The following is a 21,728-nucleotide window of genomic DNA, read 5'->3' as shown; positions in this document are numbered from 1 at the left end:
AGAGGGATTAATGTTGTGCAAAATTTTTAAATGTACTTCCCTGATTTTATTAAATATACAAAATTGAAAGGGGCATAACCAAGCTTATTTTTCCTACTTTATATTTTCAAAATGTTTGCCTCTGGGTGTAATTTTATTCTAAAAAATTATTTCCTTTCTGATATGTTTATTATTACTCTTTTTATCAGTTAGTTTTACACCACTTAACATTAAAGGGAATTTTGGTTTGCATATTTGATTCTTTAGGTGACCTTTGAAAAGTTAAATTGTGCCTGAAGGAATGGCCTTCAGAATTTAATTAAACTCATTATATGTTAATGGAAATTATTTCATGATTTTATGAAAACTTCTATAAGAAAAAAGACATCCATTCTCATCAAACAAATAAAAAAAAAAAAGATGAGTGCAGACCACTTGTCAGTGCCCAATCGTTTCCGATCCTTTCAACGCATGCGCGAAGTGCGCGAAGTCCGGTTGACCTATGTTACGGCAGTTCGTGTACTATTTAAAAGTTGAAACCCAGCTATTTATAAAAAATAAAATAAAAAAATCTGAAGTTTTTGTTTTGAATAAATTCCGATTTATTTTGGATTTTTGTCTTATTTTCTGTTTGGTTTTTAATTGTCAATGTTGTGTTTTTACCCGTTTTTTTTTTTTTTTTAAAAAAGGATAAATTAACAATTAAAAACACCACAAAACAGTAACATATTTAAATGTGTACTATTAAAATATTTAACAAACGTCGTATGGTATGTACTGACAGGCACTGACACTTCTTTTCTTTTTCTTTTTTTGGCACTGACACTTCCCTCTGAACGTTCTACGTCACGACACGTAGCGACAGGGGGAAGTGACGTCAGGTCGCATTTATTATCAACATGGCGTCCGTAACAACAGGTAAGGCCTGCCGGCTAGCAATGGCATGGAAGGTGATTCATTGAATTGATTAGTATTTGCTTTTCAATTTTAATATCCATCTTTTTTAGGACTCAATCGTTAATTGCTATTAATTTGTGGGGTTACAGAAGGCAAACATTCACCCTCACCGCGCTACGATGCTAACAGTGAACGCTAACAGAGCGCGGGGACTGTTTGCTTTTCTGTGTTCAATGACAGTCAGTGTGATTCATGAGATGTATTTAGTCGCTTTAATGTCGTGCTGATGTGTGTGTAATATGTGACTAATTGAGGCGTCTCAGCCTGGTCCATCGGGGTCCGGGTTAGTTCTGGTCCTGGCAGTTATTGTGAGGCTCAGTTCAACCCGCAGCCACCACATGTTTCATCACTGGTATAAATAACCTGCAGCTGTCTGCACCAGTTTGTGTCCAGCCTGGCTTTCTCTGTTTGGCTTTAACGAGCTCGTCCGCAAACAATGAATAAGTCATATAGCAGTTTATGTTGTTGACTAATGGCTGGTTTAAGTTACATAAGGGTCTGGTCTGGGTATCATTGGATAATCCCAAATTCATCTGTTAACCAAAATTAAATGACCGTTTTTCTTCCTCTCCTTTTCAAACAAAAAACAAGAAAACCATAAAACAAATCCATTATAAATCTCTATTACTTCATAACATGGCATACAGCAGTCAAAAAGGTGTAGGGCCTATGTGCTCTCCGTAGCAACACACCAAACATCCCGTGAAAGTTTCTACCAATAATGAGTATCACCTTTACCGAAAGGCGACATTTGCTGGTACAAATTGTGTCTTACACTTAATTCTCCTAACCACGCCCCCTACAATGATGCTAAACAAAAGCAGGTCAACTGTAGCAACAACCCACAGGAACCAAGGTCACCCAAGGTCTCCCAGGAAGAGAAATGGTTTGTGACTGTAATTGTACTTGAGGATAGTTTGTGACATTTCGTAATGTGACAAATGTGTTGTGGTGTATGAATTTTGTTGGTATTGAGTTACCAGATCAGGACAGCCAAGATACTTTTTCTGTGTGTGTACTTTGATATTAAGTTAACTAGACATTTGTATTCCATTCATGAAGTCCAGGAAATGTTGAGTATAGACACAATACTTGTCCCCAGCTTGTGCAGTTGTTACATGGACTCACATTATATAAACACTTAACACAGGGAGGAACACAAACAGTAACCATAGTAACCAATACAACAGTCAATGTGGGAGTTAAAGTTAAGTTCTTCAATACACAAGGGGACAACTCTCTTTCTGAAACGTACTCCCCTCCAAATCAGAGTCATGTATTTCCAAACCGACTTTCTGTCTAGTTTAATTTAATACAGACAAAGGATAAAGAAGATGTTAGTGGCCGAGTGCAGGTTGTTTATTTTTCAGTGTTTTTCCAACCAAAAGTATTAGAGTCAGCAGAATTTGGAGTATATCAGTTAAGAGGAAATAATTTTATATGTTGTGAAGAGTGTTTGTTCAACAAACTACTAAAAGAAATGAACATAGTCTTTCAAAATTAATTTTTGGACATGCACATTCATATGCTTTAAAGCAATAATCAATGTATCGCTGACTTTAAATGGGAAATTAAATTACTGTAACAACTCAGTGAAAGACCTTGGTCAAAGTTCACAGATGGGAAATTGACTGTATGAGTCAAGTCTGCATTAACACAACACAGAAGAGGCTAAAAGGACACTGCAACAGTGTGGCTTTGAATTATAGACAGGATTATTCTGACATTGTTTTCCCAAGGAACCTGGAAGTAATGCTCCATGTCACCATGTGCATATTGTGTGAGGGGACAACAAGTAGTGGTAGGAGAAATTCTGACATATTGTACATTTTAAATATATTGACTAACACTTGATTCAAACACTAACAAGGATGATATTAGATGAATATTTATACATTTTAGAAAGGGCGAACCATGACATCTTTTGAAATTCCACTTCATCTGCTTGACTGTTTGTCTCTATTGGTGACAGTAACATTGAAATTTGCTTTTATTGTGGCTTATGCCTTGAATGAGAGACAAGTAGCATTTACAGTAAGGGACCTTTGCATGATGTGAATACACACAATGAGTAACTTGCTCAGGTGATGTCTATGTTCCTCTGTGCTATAGTTGCGACTGTTGTCTAAAAAAAACAAGCATATATGTTGATTTTAACATTTTACTTTGTAATTATGATTTTAAAACTTGTTAATGTACTATTTTACATAATGTCAGTTACTGTATATACAATATTTTAAATGTGCCTGATATTTTTTCTAATTGTTATTGTGGCACTTTTTTTGTTCATAGAAATGTCAAAAGATATAAATACTTTGTAATATAAAATATTGGATCTAATCTTTGACCACTTTCACTAATACTACCAAACGTTTTTTGTTTTAAAAGGAGAGGAAGAAAAACGGTTATTTAATTTTGGTTTACAGATGAATTTGGGATTATCCAATGATACCCAGACCCTCAGCAGCATTCAACCAGAATGGTGTTGAGTCTAATGTACCGCTAAATCTTGCCAGATACTGTTATCATGAGAACGTACAGTTGTTATGCAATGATACATTCTCTCAGTGTGCAGCTCGTAGCTTTTCCAAGGCATTGCTTATTGTAGTTTTTCTCAGCTGCAGAAGGAGGTGTTTAATGTTGGTTTAATATTTGAATCTCACCAAGATGGTTGAAAAAAATTGTCCAGGACACATGTGTCAAACTGATGGCCCGGGGGCCAAATCCGGCCCTTTGGAGCATTCAATGCAGCCCACAGGAGAAAGTAAAAATGACAGAGAAAACATGAATCATTGTGTAAATGAAACCCAACATTTTTTGGAGGGGCTCACAGATTTTCCGGTGCTTATCTCCCATGATTACAGTTATTTTTAAGAAAGTGTCTAGAGATACATTAAACGTAGCAATAGCCCCCGGGACTATGGGTAAGTTTCCGGACCTTTTCTACAGAAGCGTAATGTGCCTATTTTCACCGTGTCAGGATGGCCGAGTGGTCTAAGGCGCCGCATTCAAGGATTCTTCCTTCCGCTAACATGGGTTTGAGTCCCACTTTTGACATACATTTTAACATATTTAACACGGCAAATTCCACCTTTAAAAATACATATCCGACAAAAATAAACATTTTAAGGTATTTCCTGGGTTAGAGTTTAGCGAGGTAGCTAAAAATAAATATGCGCTAAAATACAACTGCACCGATCACATGACCTAAACTGGCCAATGAGGGGCGCTATGTATGCATAGAGTGGCAGTCTATGGATACGTTTAATGTATCCATAGCCACAGCTTATTTATAATGTTAAACAGTTGAAAAAAACCCAACATTTTTACAATATACTTACATTTTCCTTAAATTACGACATAATATTTCCCCTAATTAAACAAAAATTGATCACATATTTAAAATGAAGATCCTGTTTCGACTGATATTTCTCACGTATTGTTGGATATGGTCGGTTTCTTACATATTTTTATATTTTATGTAAACAAAAGTGCAAACTAGGGCACAATAATGTTCAAATTACTTGTTTTCTTTCAAAATCTGCATCCCACTTGTGATAAAACTGTTCTGTATTTGGCCCGTGAACTATAACGAGTTTGACACGCCTTGTCCAGGAGAAATGCACAGAGAAATGGCAGCAGTTCACAGTAGCATGCTCTTGGTAGGGTTGGGCGATATAGACCAAAACTCATATCTCGATATTTGTTTTCAAAATGGCGCTATACGATATTAATCTCAATAGTTTTTAACGCAATACAATCTTACCAGAAAGACAATTCTGGCTTTCATTTTATGATGAAAAATGTCACAGGTACATTTATTAACAAACAGCTGCACAACATGTGACACTTTTGCCTTTTTTTCTCCTATAAGGGACAGCACATGTGAGTAAGTTCTGTCGTGTGGCTTGTTTAGCGGCAGGACTAGGTTAGGACCAATGTTACTTTTGACAGTAAGTAGTACTGTAACGCAATATTTTTTTGAAGAAATAACACCGTTACAATATGGTGCTTTTGTCTGTTACTTTGCTAGCTGCAGTGTACTTCCTGTGTACAGTGGCACTACATACTTTTGCGGGACGCCGTGCCAACCACGGTAAAACAGAAGTAGAAGCTTTGTCAGCGTGTCTCTGTTTACATCACGTGCCAATCATGGCGAGTCAATGCGAGAGCAGGACAAGCTTCTGAGAGTGGAAATACGCGTATTATTTTACCAATCTGTCTCCAAAAGATGCATCGTTGAAACTAAGCTAACACCGCAATGGTGTACATGAGGGAAGCCTCTGCACCGAAACAACAGCGTATGGATTTTAATAAACTGTGACTGTTATCCAGGGACAGGTCAGCCAAACTATTGCACAATATGTTGTTGTAAATAAGCAGCCTGTCACTACTGCTGAGTCACCGCTAACAGCAGCTTATTAGCCTGATTTTTTTAGCATTGTGTTGCTGAGAAAAATGCTGTGAATTTGTTTTTCCACATTTATTTTCATAAGCATTTTCAACAGCAGAATGTGCACCTGGAATAAGCACAGCTTACTTTACATTACTGTGCTAAGGCTGAAAAATTACTGTTTTAATTTTGGAGCAGCTGTTTTGTGCTTTATATGCACATCATTTATGGGTTTTTTTACAGCAGTTTTTGTTATTTATTGCACAATTACTTGTAAAATTTTCAGTTTCTGCTGGTCTCGGGTAAATAAACAGGTATTGAAAGAATACTTAGTGTTTCAGTCAGATTGGTGCTTGTAAAGACTGATACTGTACAGAGTTTAGTACTGTGAATGTAAATGATTAGAAACTGTAGTGTTGGATACAATAACATTGAATTTATCAGAGGCTTTTATCCAAAACAATGTTAGTACAGGGGCACAGTTGATCAACAGTGGATTATTATATTATTACAGCACTGATATGAAGCTGTACGGACACAAATGACCCAAAATAAATAATACATTCTTTAATTCTAAGTAACTCAAAAGTTACTTTTTGGTGTAAGTAATCAAAATAGTAACGTGAGTTACTTTGTGAATGAAGTAACTAGTAACGGTAACTAGTTACTTTTTTTCAGTAAGTAGCACAACACTGGTTAGGACTCGCTCAGCACCTTTTTTATTTTTTATCCAAAGGCACCTCAGAGTGGATTCAGTTTTTTAAGGACGCTGGAATCCCGGCTGGCCTCGCGGTCACGTATGCAGTTTCCTTTGTGGACAACAGGTGACGTAAAAGCCTGATGCAATTCACTCACATTGTTACATTGCCTTCATCCTCCCCTTTAACGCGATGCTGTGTTTATGGGATGCAGGATTCAGAAGAACATGCTGATGGACCTCAGTAAAGACATCATGGTGGACCTCGGCATCACTGTCATTGGGGACATCATTGCCATTCTCAAACATGCCAAGCAGGTGTACAGACAGGTGAGTTACACTGTTGTGGTGCTTTGTTTATTTATTTGTTTACCCGCTAATATGAACAACGACAAATTCAAAATTTTAAAAGCATTGTTCGGGCTGGATAATATGGACCAAAATTCATATCTCAATATTTTTTCTCAAAATGGCTATATACGATTAATCCCCGCCACAAATATGGGAAGGGGATATAGGTTTGAGCTCCATCCATCCGTCTGAGTTAAAGGGGCTTTTCTCAGTAACTGTTTACGTTAGGTTAACCAAATTTGGTGTGTGGCTTCAGGGTATCAATACCTTGATGGAGTTCAAAAATAAAAAGCGCACAATTATTTTTTCCAGAGTTATTACTTTTGTTTTGTTTTTTTTTTACTCTGTTTGAGGTATCTTCAAAGGGGACAGCTTTTCTTAGAAAATGTTTAAGATAGTTAGTATTTTAATATTCTGATGTGATAATATTTTTTATGTGTGCATCTTAAGTTAGATTTAGGACATTTAGGAAAAGGTTGTAAGTTATAATGACAACCAATTTGTTGGGGGATGTTGACGACTATGTTGTCTTCTTGTTTTTAATTCATATAAAGTTTCACCAGAAAAACAATTCAGGGTTAAATTTGCTGATGCAAAATGTCACATGTACATTTATTAACAAACAGCTGCACAACATGTGCCACGTTTGGGACAGCATATGTGAGTGAGTTCTGTAGTGTGGCTTGTTGAGGTGAAAGTCTGGGTCATGACCCACTCAGTCATCCATCAAACTGTGCTTTTCATGCTGGATTTTAATACATGAAAAAAATTAAAATAAAATACATATATTGATAAAGGCGATATTGTAATTTTCTATATCCCCAAAATAGAAAACTCGATATATTGCCCATCCCTAAGTATTGTGCAGTGACAGTCAATCTAATTGATGAATCAAGGTCAAATCAAATGATCTCTCTGCTAATGAAGTTAAACGCATTCATGTTATTGTGTTGTTTTTTTAATTCAATGTTCTGTATTAGTTGGTTTTGATTCTGATTTTAAGCATTGATTTTATTTTTAGGACATGTGCAAAATGGCAACAGAGCTCATTTCCTCAGGACAGACAACTGTTAAAGCTGAACTCCGAAAAACAGCCAACACTCGTAAGTATTTATATTTTACATTTAGGTCCGTACATTTTATAAATTAGAAAACATCACCATATTTCCACATTTTTTTTTAAATGGGTGTTCAGATCGTAGTGCAGCCGCTAGTCTGCGGCATGTTTTCTTCCAGCCTTTCTTCTGATCTCTTTTCTTGAGCTTTGTTTGCTTTAGTTTCATTTGTGACTTTATTGGAGGTACACTGCAGTGTGGTCCCCATTCAGCTCAGCCAGGGGCCAAATGAGTCATCAGCTGTATCATAATGTAGAGTGTCTGCAGTAATTAGACAGCAGTAAGGAGTCTCTGGTGATTGCTGCTGTGAGTCACTGTCCCAGCGAAATAATGACACGGAGCAGTTAAAGTTCTGTTTCGTGTAAGATATTATCATGTCAAAGAGGGAAATGAATTAGTATCACCACTACAATTAAATCCATCAAATGTTCGCCATTGTTTATCCAGGTATTGATTAGTTAGCTCTTGATTTTTGCATTAATTGTGATTGTGGTCAAGTATTAATTTTGTCGCAGTTAGGTAATCTGTAGTGCATTTTAATTTGAAACTTTTTTTTCTACTGTGATGTGTGGAATTAATTAATCCTTATTTAATCAACAGTCTTTTGCTTCATTATGAATGTTTTTGTTTTTTAGTGTTTATTCTTTTTATTTGTAATATTTCTCGAGCCTCTGTAACAAAGTAATTTTTCCCTGGGATAAATAAAGTATTTCTGATTCTGATTCAAACTCTATCAAAAGATCATATACAATACCAGATTTTTAATTGAGTAATTTTATTTTATTCAAAATACCTTCTAGAGCAGCCTGGAGTGGAATAAAAAATGGCTCGCTTGTAAGAGACAGTGGCGGCCATTCATGCCCAGAGTCGTAAACGGGTGTTTTGACAAAATATATGCCAACAAAATGGTGGCTGAGGCAGCTGTGATGCCTTTTCAGCTCTACATGGACTGTTATAGAAAATAACTCTAGTATTATATATGATCTTATTTTGTAATGAAAATTCTCTACATTCACCCTTAATATATGAGACGTTCAACAGATTTGAGCACAAACAGTGAAACAAAAAGGTTTGGTCTCTGCCTTTGTTTCAGCTGCCACTCGTATGATAGCCAACGCTCTTAGCCATGAATCCCCACCAGCTACACCCGCTCGCCGACCCGACAGCCGGCTGTCTGTCACTGTGTCCAACATGCAAGCTAGCAAGAGTAACAAAGCAGGTAGGTTTTTTAAACTTTTGCTTAAACCACACTCAGTAATTCACAGCTCAGTCTGTTTGCCTCTCTAAAATATCCATCGCTTTGTTTGTTAGTTGTACGTCAACCAGCTGATGAGGGCAAGGGGCTGCCCTCTGCGAAGAGACGCCGTGTGACGGCCGAGATTGAAGGAAAGTACATCATTAACATGCCCAAGGGCACCACAGCTCGTACCCGCCGCATCATGGCCCAGCAGGTTAAGAAAGGTAGGTCTGATCTGCTGCTCTTGTTGTTTACAGACGTCCGTTCTATATATATATATATATATATATTTTAAATACAAAAAAATACAAATTTTAAAAATTTCTGGAGACCATGGAGAAGCTTTATTTCAACATCGTAGTCAGCGTTAAGATGTAACTGCACCGATGTATCCCTAATCTATTGTTGTTTATTTGTTGGTTGAGTATTTAATTTGGGGTCTATTCTCCCATCTGGACTGAAGCGCTTTTTTGCGCACCTGCAGTTACGCATCTCTCTCCTGTGTGTATTCTCCGGTCTAGGCTGCTGACACGCCCATTGCGCATAAGGAGCCCAAAAGTGCGTAGCGTGTGAATGAAGGCGGGCTGAAGCAAAGGAGGCGATGATGTTATTTTTTTGGGACTGTGTAGAAATCACGAAACATGGAGTTTCCCCAACGCTTGTAAATGTTTTTGAAACCCGTGGAAATGATAAAGCGCCCTTTTAACTTGAAACGCTTTCATTGATAAACAATGTAAATGGTTGATTTGGTCAAATTGTTGCAGTGTGACTGAGGATCGGCTGCATTTTTCTGTCCGAGTCACAGTTAAAATCTCTCCTTTTTTCCCCTCATACTAACTAAAGCCTGATTTTATTCGTCCATTGCTGCATTCACAAAAGATCAGCACATCAGTCAACATCTGTCATCAATACGGTAGCTGCTCTAAAGTGTGACCGAGTGTGTTGCGCTGCTGGAGAGATGAAGAAATAATCCCGCAGAATGTCCTGCTTTAATCCAGAGTAGACAGAGATGTTTGCAGTGAAACAGAACCAGTGGCTTCCTACATGATACGCAGTTTTCAATATAAATTGTTTAAAGACTTATGGAGCTAATGTGAGCGAGTCCGAACTAAAGATGAGCCTTATTTAAATAAATGTGAGAACAGTTTCTGGTATCCATCGTCTCATGCGCATGTAGTGGATGAAACTGTGGCTTTACGTTGGACATAGTATGAAAATAGTTGGACATCACTGTGACCAACGTGGACAGAAGTCTGCGTCTGTCAGAGTTTTAATTAATCGCGCAGCAGCAGCTGAGTGATCACAGCTGCTGCTCCATGACGCACAAGTCCGTGTGGCTTCAAATGTAACTAAGACCATATTTCTAGTGCAAAATAATGTTTCACCTTTTTGGGACGCTGAACTTATTCCATGCTTTGAAGCGCGTAAAAGGAAAATAACTTAAGCAGATGGAAGAATATGCGTAAGGCCAGATTTGAATGGGAACGCCCGCATTTCAGGGACGCTCCACCCAGTGTACGCAACTGGGATGGAGGCGCGCAGTGACTGACTTACTGTAAGTACAGTGAGAGAATAGCGCACAGCCAAAAACAGCACCGCTGCACAGCTTTTTGGACTTACACGCATGGCAGAATAGAGCCCTTTATTATTATACATCTATGTATGCATACAAATTTGTTGTTTTGTTGAAACTGTATACATATTTAACTGAAATATGTAATGTCATATTATAGAAAAAGAAATCAGGAAAAGCTTGAATGTATGATGGAAATACTTGAAAAACCAGTGCAGTGTTGCCAAATGTATTGATACATCTGACCTACACACATCCCATTGCTACAGTGTGGCATTAATCTTACAGCTAAATTAGCATCAGTACTTTAATCATTTATAATACTGTAGGTAACAGAATAATGCTGTAATGTTTACTGAGACTCAAAATGAGAGCAATGGTTATTATGATAGTTTGAATGCAGAATTTATCTGTTTTTAAACACAATTTTAGATGCTTTGGTTTAAATTAAATTGTCGAGGAAATACCTAATTATTAAGGCTTCAACTCAGGTTGCTCATAGAAAAATATTTTTAGTAGATCAAACTATTTTCTGGCCTGTGTCTCATTATTTGCTTTAACTTTTTTTTTTATTAAATGGTTTTTAATTAATTTGTATTTTCAAAACCTAATTAAAGTTTGGCTATGTGTCTGTCATGCTCACTTTCACTCTTAAAGGATTTGATCGCACTTCTGTGTTTGCACGGCTTGGAGCTGAATCAAAGACAGAAACGACAACGAGCAATACCAAGGTGAGGCTAGACAGTCGATTCTCGTAGTCAAGTGTAAAAAATAATAACATTTTTATTTTGCTTGTTGGTGCAGCCGACTGGCGTCTTCAGTCGACTGGACAGAGAGGATGAAGCTGAAGATGTACTGATGGCAGAAACTGTCACTAGAAACAACAGTGAAGAGGAAGAGAGTGATGGAGAAGGATCTGTCCTCCAGTATGCTGGAGTCCTCAAGAGGCCTCCCTCCGTGGAGAAAAAGCAGCTACCAGCAAAACCAGCCCCGACCACTCTACGGCGCTTGGGAGGAAAATTCAAACTACCTCTTAGTGACGGTCCTACCTCCTCTTCTAACGGGCTTCCTCCTGCCAAAATTAGTGTTCTTCAGAGACTGGGCAAGCCCCCCACTATACATTTAGTCACCCCCCTGTCACCTCCATCTGCTGACACACAGGATAACAAAGTGACCAGCAGCAAACCCCGACCCAAGGGGAGGTTGAGACCCGCTAGCTCTAAGGTCAGCAGCAGCACTGGGGTGGTCTGTGTGGACTCTGTGGGCCCACAGATGGACGCTAAGGCTGTCAGTGTGTTTAAGAGACTGGGCAGCAAGAACACCTAACACACTCTTTCAACTAGGCCCTTTTTTTTCGGATGTGTTCTAATATTGTTTTACATCATCCAAGTCTGCAAATGTTCATTTTTTTGTCAGAGTGCAGCTTTAAAATCAAATAAAAAATGTAGTTTAGAAACATTTTTAGGGGTAAGTCTTGCTAACGTAAAAAGAAATAAGTTTATCTTTGTGTCTAAGCCTTTAGTTTAGGGCTTTCAGTGTATTTGTGTATTGTTTTGCACAACCAGAAAGCTATTTTGTGTCTTCATATCTGCCATTTTGTAAAAAAAAAAATGTTTTAGAGTATATTTGAATTTAAGGCATGGGCATGTCAAACAAGGTGCCATAAAGGCGCTATTTATTTTATTTTACCCGTTTTTCTACATATTAAGATGCTGCTGCCAAATCTTTTTTTTTTTTTGGACATTTTTCTAACTGCATGAATCCTTAAATTATTTTTAAATTTGAAATGCAATGTATAGGTTTTTAAAACTTGGGGTCTGATGAATATTTTTCTACTTGGATTTACTTATGTCATCAGACCTGCAGGTTGCAGTAAACCCACCATGAAGAGTCATTACTACCTGTGTTAGTCATCTTGGCAACACTGTAAATATTTTAAAATGGTGACATTTCCATCAAGTCATTTTCATTGTTTTAAAAGAAAATCAAAGAAACAGTGAAATATTTTGACTTCAAGTATTAAGAAAAGTTCTCAACAAATAATTCTTCAATAAGAATTAAACAATAAGAGATCAAACTGCAGTCAATTTGTGTTTCTTCTTTTAGCGCTCTAAATATGTGGAATGTCAGTGACTGCTGCTCAAAGCTCATTCAGAACCTGTGATAACAGTCTAATTTAAATCTGTAATAAAACAAAAAGCCCCGTTAAAGAGTTGCAGTCTTAAAGTATACTCAAAAACATTCAGGGTTATGGTCAAAGCTGGTGTCTTTATCAGTCCTTGCTAATGATCGTCGCAGGGATAGGAATTCCCCAAGAAGTCCATGGAACAAGCAGCATGGTTAGTCCAGGGTTTCGTTAGGAATTATGCAGCAAAATGTATGTGGATTTGTGATCAAATACCAGCAAGTCTAAAAGTTTGAAAATCACTTTTGGGTTTGATTAATAAAAAGTAATTAGAATACTTCCACCAAGTTGCTTTGAACTTTGCTGTAGATCATATGGTGGAAAATAGGGTTGAGCCAATAGACTTTTCAAAGGCGATATACAATACTGTGCTCACTATATGATATTTCAGTAAAGAGAAAACATTTTTTAATATAAATAACGGTTTGAAAAATAACCATGTTTTTATTTGACTAGCTTTTAGCATAGTTATATACTGTACCCTGGGCAGAAAAAATAAAAAACTATCAAACCAGAGCACAACCCAGATTTCAGATATGTTCTTTTTCAACAATACTAGCATGTCGACATTTTCTGGTAGCGTTTGAGACCTTGTTGAAGGAAAGTTACTTGTTATGACTGTTAATAAATATGTACAGAAATAACATCATGGTCACTGAAGTCCAGTTTGCAGGAAATGTTAGTTATTGTAGATACTATTGTAGATATTGATGTTTAATGAAATAAGAATAACATCAACAAACCAAAACATTTAAAAGAGAAGATGCAGTGCTGAAAACTATACTGGGAAGTAGAGGTGAGCGTAAAAACGATTGTTCAGACAGGATAACAAAAGAAAACAAAGGAAAATCCCTATAATCGCATCCTCTGCAGGGTGATGATTGTGGTGCACCTCAGGTCAACCACTCAGCATCTCACTAGTGTAATGAACATTCCTGCCCCATGAGGGCACTCTCCCTCAGGCTTATCCATATGTGTCCACGGCGCTGCAGACTCCTGTTGTGCTTCTCTTCTTTACTATCGGCTCTAGTCTAATTGTTATTTACAGTTTTGTCAAATATGAATTTAAAGGAGAAGAGATTTAGGCGATCTTTATTTGATTTTCGTAATCTGATGAAAGCATTACCAGTGACGTAATGTTTTTGTTTTTTTTTCTTTTGTAAGGCTGTAGTGAACTGGCTTTAGGACCTACCCCTTTTCCTTCTATAAACATGTAAATAAATGTCTGCCATTCACACACATTTGCAGATTCCGTACAGTTGGTTGGATATTAGCTGGTTACACGCGATAAATAGAAAGGTTTGGATGTTTTTGTGAGTGAAATCTAGACTGCAGTAGCAGCAGCAACGCCTCACGACTTTTTCTTTTTTTTTTCTTCCCACAATGCCGCGCGTCGTGAGTGCGCTGTCTGTGGTGCTGATGCTGCGCGTGCCTCCCCACAGTGATTTACAGGAGAGCATCAGTGACTGTCCTCGTGCGCTAGCATAAGTGCTCTGTTTCCGTCCTCGCGCAGGATGCCGCTTCACCGCGAGCTTTGATAAAAGCCGACGTGTTTCGGAGCCGCTCGGCTCGTCGTCGTCGTCTCTCTCCGGTGCAACCACTGCATCCCTCGTCCTTTAATGCACGGCACGCTGCTCCAGTCCTCCCCGACTAAACACGCGTTCATGTCCGAGCACCATGGCCTGCTCCAGCCGCTTCCACTGAGAGACATGGAGGCCAAGCAGCACCCGATAAAGAGCCTGAAGAGCTACCCGGAACCCGGCGGACGGAGCCTGCAGGCGTCCGCCAGTGACGGAGTCTCAGAGATGGAGACCAAGATCCAGAAAGCCATCGACTTCAAGGTGGAGGGTCACCGCTGCTACAAGGAGAAGAAATTCCGGGAAGCCATCGGGAAGTATCACCGGGCTTTGCTGCAGCTGAAAGGCGTGCATGTGGTGGACGGGACGGCGGGTTCTGAGGTCAGTCTCCTGAACCGAACCACGGCCAAGCTGAACGAGGACCAGCGGAGAGCCGTGGAAAACACCGAGATAGAGTGCTACGACAGCCTGACAGGTGAGCCATTTTAGAGCTGGTTCTGATGCTGTTGGTCGATCACCGAGTTCACATACATACAGCATCAGCTTATGGACTTGAATTTTATTATTGGCCCATTTTCAGAATTAGAATCAGAATTATTTTATTTATCCCGGGTGGAAATTGCTTTGTCGCAGAGGCTCAAGAAATACTACAAATGAAAAGAAGAAACACTTAGAACAAAAGAAAGAAATGAAAAATAAAATGTACTGTTAATTAGATAAGGATTAAATACAAAAGCACACATTGCAGTAGAAAAATAATAATAATCATAACAATAAAAATATATACATGTACAAATATAATACAAATATATACAAGAAACTTTCATATGGAATTAAAATTTAGTGCCACATACGTCTTGGTTAATTGTTTTATATTAATAATGTGCCCTGTTGAGAAATTACAAACAAAACAAAAAACAAAAAAAAAATACAATGAGTTAAGGTTAGAAACCCTTTTTCAGATAAATGTGTTACTGCATTTTAAAGTGACAGTTTCAGGCTTCTGCTGTTGTAATATCAACATTTTATTTGAGGTCTGGGGACTGGAGAGGGGTGATGTAAGGCTGCGTACTCTTTGTACTGGATACCACTGAGCAAAAGCTTCACCAGTGCAGTTTAAACCTACTTTTTGAACTATAAATATGCTAGTTTTTCTTTTTGTTCTTACTCTGGTCCTGTTTTATGTTGCTGCAAATGTGAATTGTCACAGAGGCTCGAGAAATACTTCAAATGAAAAGAAGAAACACCAACAAAGAAAGAAATAAATGAAATAGAAAATGTACGTAATTAGTAAAAGACTGGAAATTAATTAATTAGATAAGGATTAAATACAAGTCCACACATTGCAGTAGAATAATAACAATAATAACAATACAAATATACACATGTACAACCATGATACAGATATGGACAAGAAGCTTTCACATTATGGAACTAACATTTAGTGCCACACTCATCTTGATTCATTGTTTGACATTAATAATGTGTCCCATTGAGAAAATACAAACAAGGTAAAAAATACAATGAGTTAAGGTTACAAACCCTGTTTCAGGAATTTGTGTTACTGCATTTTAAAATGATAGTTTCAGGCCTTTACTGTGTTGTAACATCAACATTTTATTTGAGGTCTGGGGACTGGAGAGGGGTGATGTAAGGCTGCGTACTCTTTGTACTGGATGCCAGTGAGCAAAAGCTTTACCAGTGCAGTTTAAACCACGATAAGGTAAATTACATCATATAACTCATTAATCACAGTGTTTTTTAGGCCGGGCAATCGGACTCAAAACGCCACTCACTTTAGTGTTGTTGTTCTTTTTCTACTTCTTGTTGTTGTTGTGTACACTAGTTAAAATTGCTACTCCTCTGTTATTCGTGAACGGATTGCGCTAAAATTTGGTAGGTATAATCTATGGATGTGTATGCATCGACGCTCGGAGCTCAATTTTTGATTTGGGGCCCAGGAGGACCCCAAGGGGCCCCAAAAGACGAAAGTCGATTTCTCATTAATTTGCTAGTCAAATATTACAACGATTGACAGTACCGAATCATTGGCACATGCCAATATATAAATGGAGCCCATTACCCCAAATCTGTCACAAGGACGCCCGGGGCCCCATTTTTCAAATGACTACTTCTCCGCATTTGATTGTTCATTCACTAATAGGGAATGTGCGACAAGTTAGTTTTACCCTTCAATGATGCGTAGTTGCAATAGTGACTGTTTTGGTCTCTGGTTTCCTCAGTGTGTTACGCTGTTTTTTCATGCTGCTGTGTTGTGCTCTGATGTGAGGCGATGTAAGGCTGTGAGCTAAATGTCACATGTCGGCTCATCATTGCTATAGTTAGTATAGTTACATCACAGTAGTCATACGGTGTGCCGCGGCACACTCGTGTGCCGTGAGGCAAGTTTGGGTGTGCCATGGGTTTTTGTGACAACCATACATTATTATTTAGGGCCCTATAAAATCCACGTTAACGGAATCACTGACGGAATCACGAAATCGACCAATGAAAACGGAATCTACTGTTGAATGCAGAAATGGACAGAATCAGTATGAAAGGCCGTCACCATGAGGCAAGGAACATTGTTTTATGGGGAAATGTTTCTGGGGACCCCTCATTAGGTGCACCGTCCGCCCCCCTTCCCATCCTGGCCGCATTAAACACCAACTAAACCACACAAAACAGTGACCAAACTGCCAAAAAACTACGCAAATCATCACTGACTCCTAAAATCAGAGCCGACCAGATTTGGACAGCATCCTGTCTTCTCTCTTGTGTGTAGTTGTTCTGGTCCCAGTGTTCCATTTAACATGTAATGTTGCTGTATTCTATGATCCCTATGTTTTTTTTTTTTTTTTTTGTCCTGTATGTAATCTTTTTATATATTGTTTTGTGTCTTGCCATGTCTTATTGTTAAGTGTAACATTTTATTACATCAGCCTGTCTAGGGACAGCAGATGGAAATTAGCCGTTGGCTACAATCTGGCATATTTACATTTTTTTGAATGTTCATTAATATGTATTGTCCCTACTTAAATAAAGAAATTAAAAATAAATAAATAAATAAAACAGATTTTATAGGACCCTAATTATTCCAATATACAACTACACAAAAATAATTATTTTTTAATTTATTTCTTTGTATGCACTCACTTCATAATACAGAGGAAAAGTCTATACCTAAAAAAAAGTACTTTGTTAATAAATGTTGCATGAGTAATTTAGTTGTCTTTGTCAAACTTTATTTGGCATTAGTAAATAATTATGCACATTTACAGATATTGTACATAATAGGAGTGATAACACGTGTTTTAAAGGCTATTTTGCACAATAGGTGTGCCTTCAGATTGTGCCTTGGGCACAAAACGTTTGGGAACCACTGGTATAGTTGCTTATAGGACAGACCTTTTCTAATGACTTTTGCAGCCCAGTGCACTTAGTGCAGTTTGAGAGGGAAAAAAATCGAACATTTGGATTAATCAATTTCAGCCTAATAATGACGATCTGTTGAATTTTTTGTTTGTTTCCTGAGCATAAAATGTTCACTATTGTATTTGTGACTCGTTTCCTGCTGATTCTAAGACAGTGTTGGGCCAAAGCAAAGCAACCTCTGTCTACACTAACTGCTGACTGCTGCGTTATCGAGTTTCACTGTCATTTGACACTGATTTTTTTTTTTTATAGCTTTGTAGAGAATCTGATTATTTTTGGTAGCCAATAAGCTTAGAGCAAGCTCATTGTTAGATCTTATGATTGGTCGTCTAATGTTGCACACTGCACTGTAGAGGCATACATTGAACCACACTCCACCCTCCACAATAATTATTCACTCAATAATAAATGAAACGAAATTATTCAAATGTATTATCTAAGTTCTAACCTGTTATTTACAAAAAATAATATAATCATAGTGTTACGGCAAATTTGCGGTTGACCTCATTTGGAGACATGATTTATTGCTCTGGTTGAATGATGGAGTCCAGGCGAGCTATTGATGATTTTATAAAAAAGATTTATTATAAAATTAAAGAAAAAAGGAGTAAAAAAGAAGCTTCCATCCTGAAAGAATGAAAGGCAAAAGGCTCGTGGCAGAGAAAAAAGGCAAGACCCACTCTAACTAACAGTTTCACAGCTGAAGCTTTTATACAGATAACAAAAAAAGTTCCACCCTGAGGTGAGGAGAAGGAGGGAGTCAGATGCCCAACAGTGGAAACATTTGAGGATGATGAAGACGTGTATATTATGAGGAAGATTGGGCGCCACTCTTATCTATCCTTGATAGTGTGTGCGTTCGTGTATATCGGCATGTGAGTTTGAGTTTTGGCCTTCAGCAGAGACTCTGTGTTGCACTGAGTACAATACGATCTGTACTGTTTAATCTAACATGATTCAGCTGTTCAAAAGTGCAAAGAGTAATGGAGTCATCATGTATTAAAACATGACAAATTGTACACATGAACATACATTTGACGATATGATGATGAATATAAAAATTGCCATAATAATAGTCAAGATAAAGTCTGATCCTTCCAGTTTGGCATTATTGCAACCAAATCTGCATTCCTGTTCTTTCGTCAGTAATTCAAATGATTACTAAATATTTTTTTAATGCTATAAGCTTTAAAATGTGTGTTTTAGGACAATGACCAGACAACTTTCATATGAAATGATCAGGTTATGATACGACCACATCACTCCTGCCCACACTTGGTAGTTTTAATCCTGGTCCACCCTAAACTGTGGTTATGACTAAAGACATGATTTGAGAGAATAATATAATCAACAAAATTTGGCAATTTTAATTTAGAAAACAGAAAGCACTTGAGTCACTTCTTCCCACTACATATTGTATGTTCCACCTTGGTTTTCCATGTTCATCATTTAGCAGAATTAGCTCAAAGGATGTGGACCTTGATCAGGCTACTAAAGATGTAATTCTGTTCATAAAGTGAGATTTTTTGCTAATGACATTTTTGAATATTTATATATTTTTTCAAATCTCTTGCACTCCTTGATTTTTCTTCTCATAACTCCAGGGACTCGAACACACTGATGTAAAAACCACTGTAATAACATTTCGCACATGCAGATTAGAGCTGGACAATATATCGAGATTCAAGATATATCAAGTTTTCTATTTTGGCGATATAGAAAATTTTAATATTGCATATATCAATAGGTGTATATACAGTATTATAGCTTATTTTGTGTCAAAATACTTGTTTTAGGAGTAGCTGCTTTTACTTCTCAGAACAGCATGTAAAGCTCAGTTAGTTGATCACTGAGCGCGTCCTAACCCAGACCTTCCTCTAAACAAGCCACACTACAGAACTCACTCAAACATGCTGTCCTTTATGGGAGAAAAAGCCAAAAGTAGCACATTTTAACCCTGAATTGTCTTTCTGGTCAGACTTCATTTGAATTAATATTATCGAGATTTATATCAAATATCGCCATTTTGAGAAAAAATATTGAGATATGAATTTTGCTCCATATTGCCCAGCCCTAGCCCTAGTGTGTAGCAGCTAACTGTAAGAATACTTCTGCTAATGGACTTTCCTTATTTACATAGAGCCATCATTGTTTCGAGCACCAAATTTGTCATAACACGACGGTAGTCACAAACAGGTGTTGTGATGAATTCTGTGGCCCGACAAAATGATGGTTTCGGTGGCCTAAGTCCACATTTAGAGCCACAGCCCAGATAAGGATAATATTGATAAGGCTGCTGCTGAATGAATCCTTCAAGCAGAATATCTATCTGTAACTCATGCTCAGATTAAATAAAAGTCAGAAAATATTACTGTTTTTTGTGCATCCATGGCCTTGTTTTGATGCTGGAAGGTCTTTTCGGTTCAGAAATCTCACTTCAATTTCACCCATTTATCGTGGTTGTTTACTAGTGACAAAAACATTTTATTATTATTATTGATTCTTTTTCAAACATTTTTGATGTAATGCGCTTTAAAGCTTTAAATCACCGAAATGATAACCTCTTTCTGTCATGACATGATATAAGAAAATTGTATGTGCTAGTCAATTTAGTCAACCTTCCCTTAACTAGGGCCCTATAAGATCCACGTTAACAGAATCGACCACTGAAAACGGAATTCCACATTGAACGCGGAAATTGATTAATATTTTTTTTAAAAAACGGAATTAAAAAAAAATTATCTGGAAAACACAGAATTTGGAGAAAAAAATAAAACATAATTTGGAAAAAAGTTAAATGGATTTTATAGGCCCCTACTTAACCTCCTAATGTGATATCAGTGACTGTTCTACAATGAATCATTACAGCCAAAAAAAATAATTGAACACGACACCACATTGTCTAGGTTTGATGTAGAATATAAAGATGGTGACTGTGGTGAAGCATAAACTAAAGATCCTGATGAAAGCCGACAGCCTGAATAAATTGATGATGACGGTGATTAATGGCACATACACCAGCACATCACATGTAACCTTCAGTTTAAAACATCAGGCTCACTCTGTGTGCAAATTATGGGCTGCCTTTGTGTCAGATGCAGAGACGGCATTACCAGTTCCTGTACTGCAAGCTGACTGGTCCACCTGCCAGGAGATATGGAAGGTCGCTGGTGTTTGCAGCGTTTGCATCCTTTAGGATGGTCACTGTGGTGTGAAGGAAAGAGGGATGGAGAGGGAAACAAAGGAGGAGGAGGTTGGAAAAGGGAAAGAGAGAAAGCTTTTGATGTAGTGGAAATGACAAAAACATAGTCAAAGGTAGTCAGTGAAAGGGTAATATGAGAGGAATCAGGAATGTGGGCTAGAGGATCAGGGAGCAGTGGAACAGAAAGAGGAGAGGAGGGGGAGGAGTGGCCCGCTAACACAGACAGGGGGCCTGATTTACCATGGCAACCATCAGTGGGTTTTTTCCCTGTTGCTGTATTAATACTGCTCATTCCCTCTCCTCACCACTGCCTCAAACAGGAGTGACTGTTTCAGCGCACACACACACACACAAGTGCGCACACGCACTTTAGAAACCCAACAAAGAAACCTCACATCAGTATTGTTTTGGCATCATGGAAATCCTGAGCATTCCTCATCCGTGATGGATTCTCATTGACGATTAGACAGGATCGAACACACAGGCCTAAACATTTACTGTATATAAGTAGATTTTATAATATATAATATTTAATAAAAAAAAACATGACATTGTGAGAATGTTTCACTGTTTAAAAGAATTAGGATTGTTTTCTCTTGTCGAACACAAAACAAAATTCATATCATATTAATATATATCAAATTAACATTGAATATATACTATATGCTAAATGAAAATTATTGGATATAGTGTACATATAGAGAGTATGATTATGTATCTGTGGAAAAGCAGAATAAAGTGAGTGTAGACAATGTCCTAGTAAAAAAAACACAAGTAAGATTTTAATTCCTTTCACGTACACAGGAATGAAGATAATTTGTTTAGTAGTATTTATAGTAACTAGTGCAGTGCCCATAGGAAGTATGTATTGCTATAGAAAAGTGGGAGGGTAAGTAGCTTTTTCATGGAGGGCCAAATCAGGTTGTGTTTGAAGGTGGGACGTCATCACTGTAGAAGTAGGACTAATGATGACATCACTGTGAAGGTAGGACTGATGACATCGTCACTGTAGACGTAGGACTGATGA

The 21,728-nt window shown here is 37.7% G+C and overlaps 2 protein-coding genes across 2 annotated transcripts in view; both read left to right on the top strand.

The window, feature by feature from the left end:
- The first annotated feature begins 831 nt into the window (after positions 1–831).
- c13h19orf47 (chromosome 13 C19orf47 homolog) lies at positions 832–12,379 on the top strand. Its single transcript, XM_028463916.1, has 8 exons — positions 832–897; positions 6,066–6,153; positions 6,242–6,356; positions 7,399–7,480; positions 8,586–8,711; positions 8,804–8,953; positions 10,960–11,033; positions 11,107–12,379. The coding sequence occupies exons 1-8, from the start codon at positions 879–881 to the stop codon at positions 11,626–11,628; spliced, it is 1,176 nt and encodes a 391-aa protein (XP_028319717.1). The 5' UTR covers positions 832–878; the 3' UTR covers positions 11,629–12,379.
- Positions 12,380–13,911: 1,532 nt separating this feature from the next.
- The window catches only part of ttc9b (tetratricopeptide repeat domain 9B), a 28,302-nt gene continuing 20,485 nt past the window's right edge, over positions 13,912–21,728 (top strand). Inside the window, exon 1 of the mRNA XM_028463917.1 lies at positions 13,912–14,539. Coding sequence (XP_028319718.1) covers positions 14,107–14,539 — 433 coding nt within the window. The 5' untranslated portion in view covers positions 13,912–14,106. The remainder of the gene's footprint in view (positions 14,540–21,728) is intronic.

This window comes from Gouania willdenowi, chromosome 13 (assembly GCF_900634775.1).
Source record: "Gouania willdenowi chromosome 13, fGouWil2.1, whole genome shotgun sequence".
Taxonomy (NCBI): domain Eukaryota; kingdom Metazoa; phylum Chordata; class Actinopteri; order Blenniiformes; family Gobiesocidae; genus Gouania; species Gouania willdenowi.
This window is presented reverse-complemented; position numbering and strand designations above follow the sequence as displayed.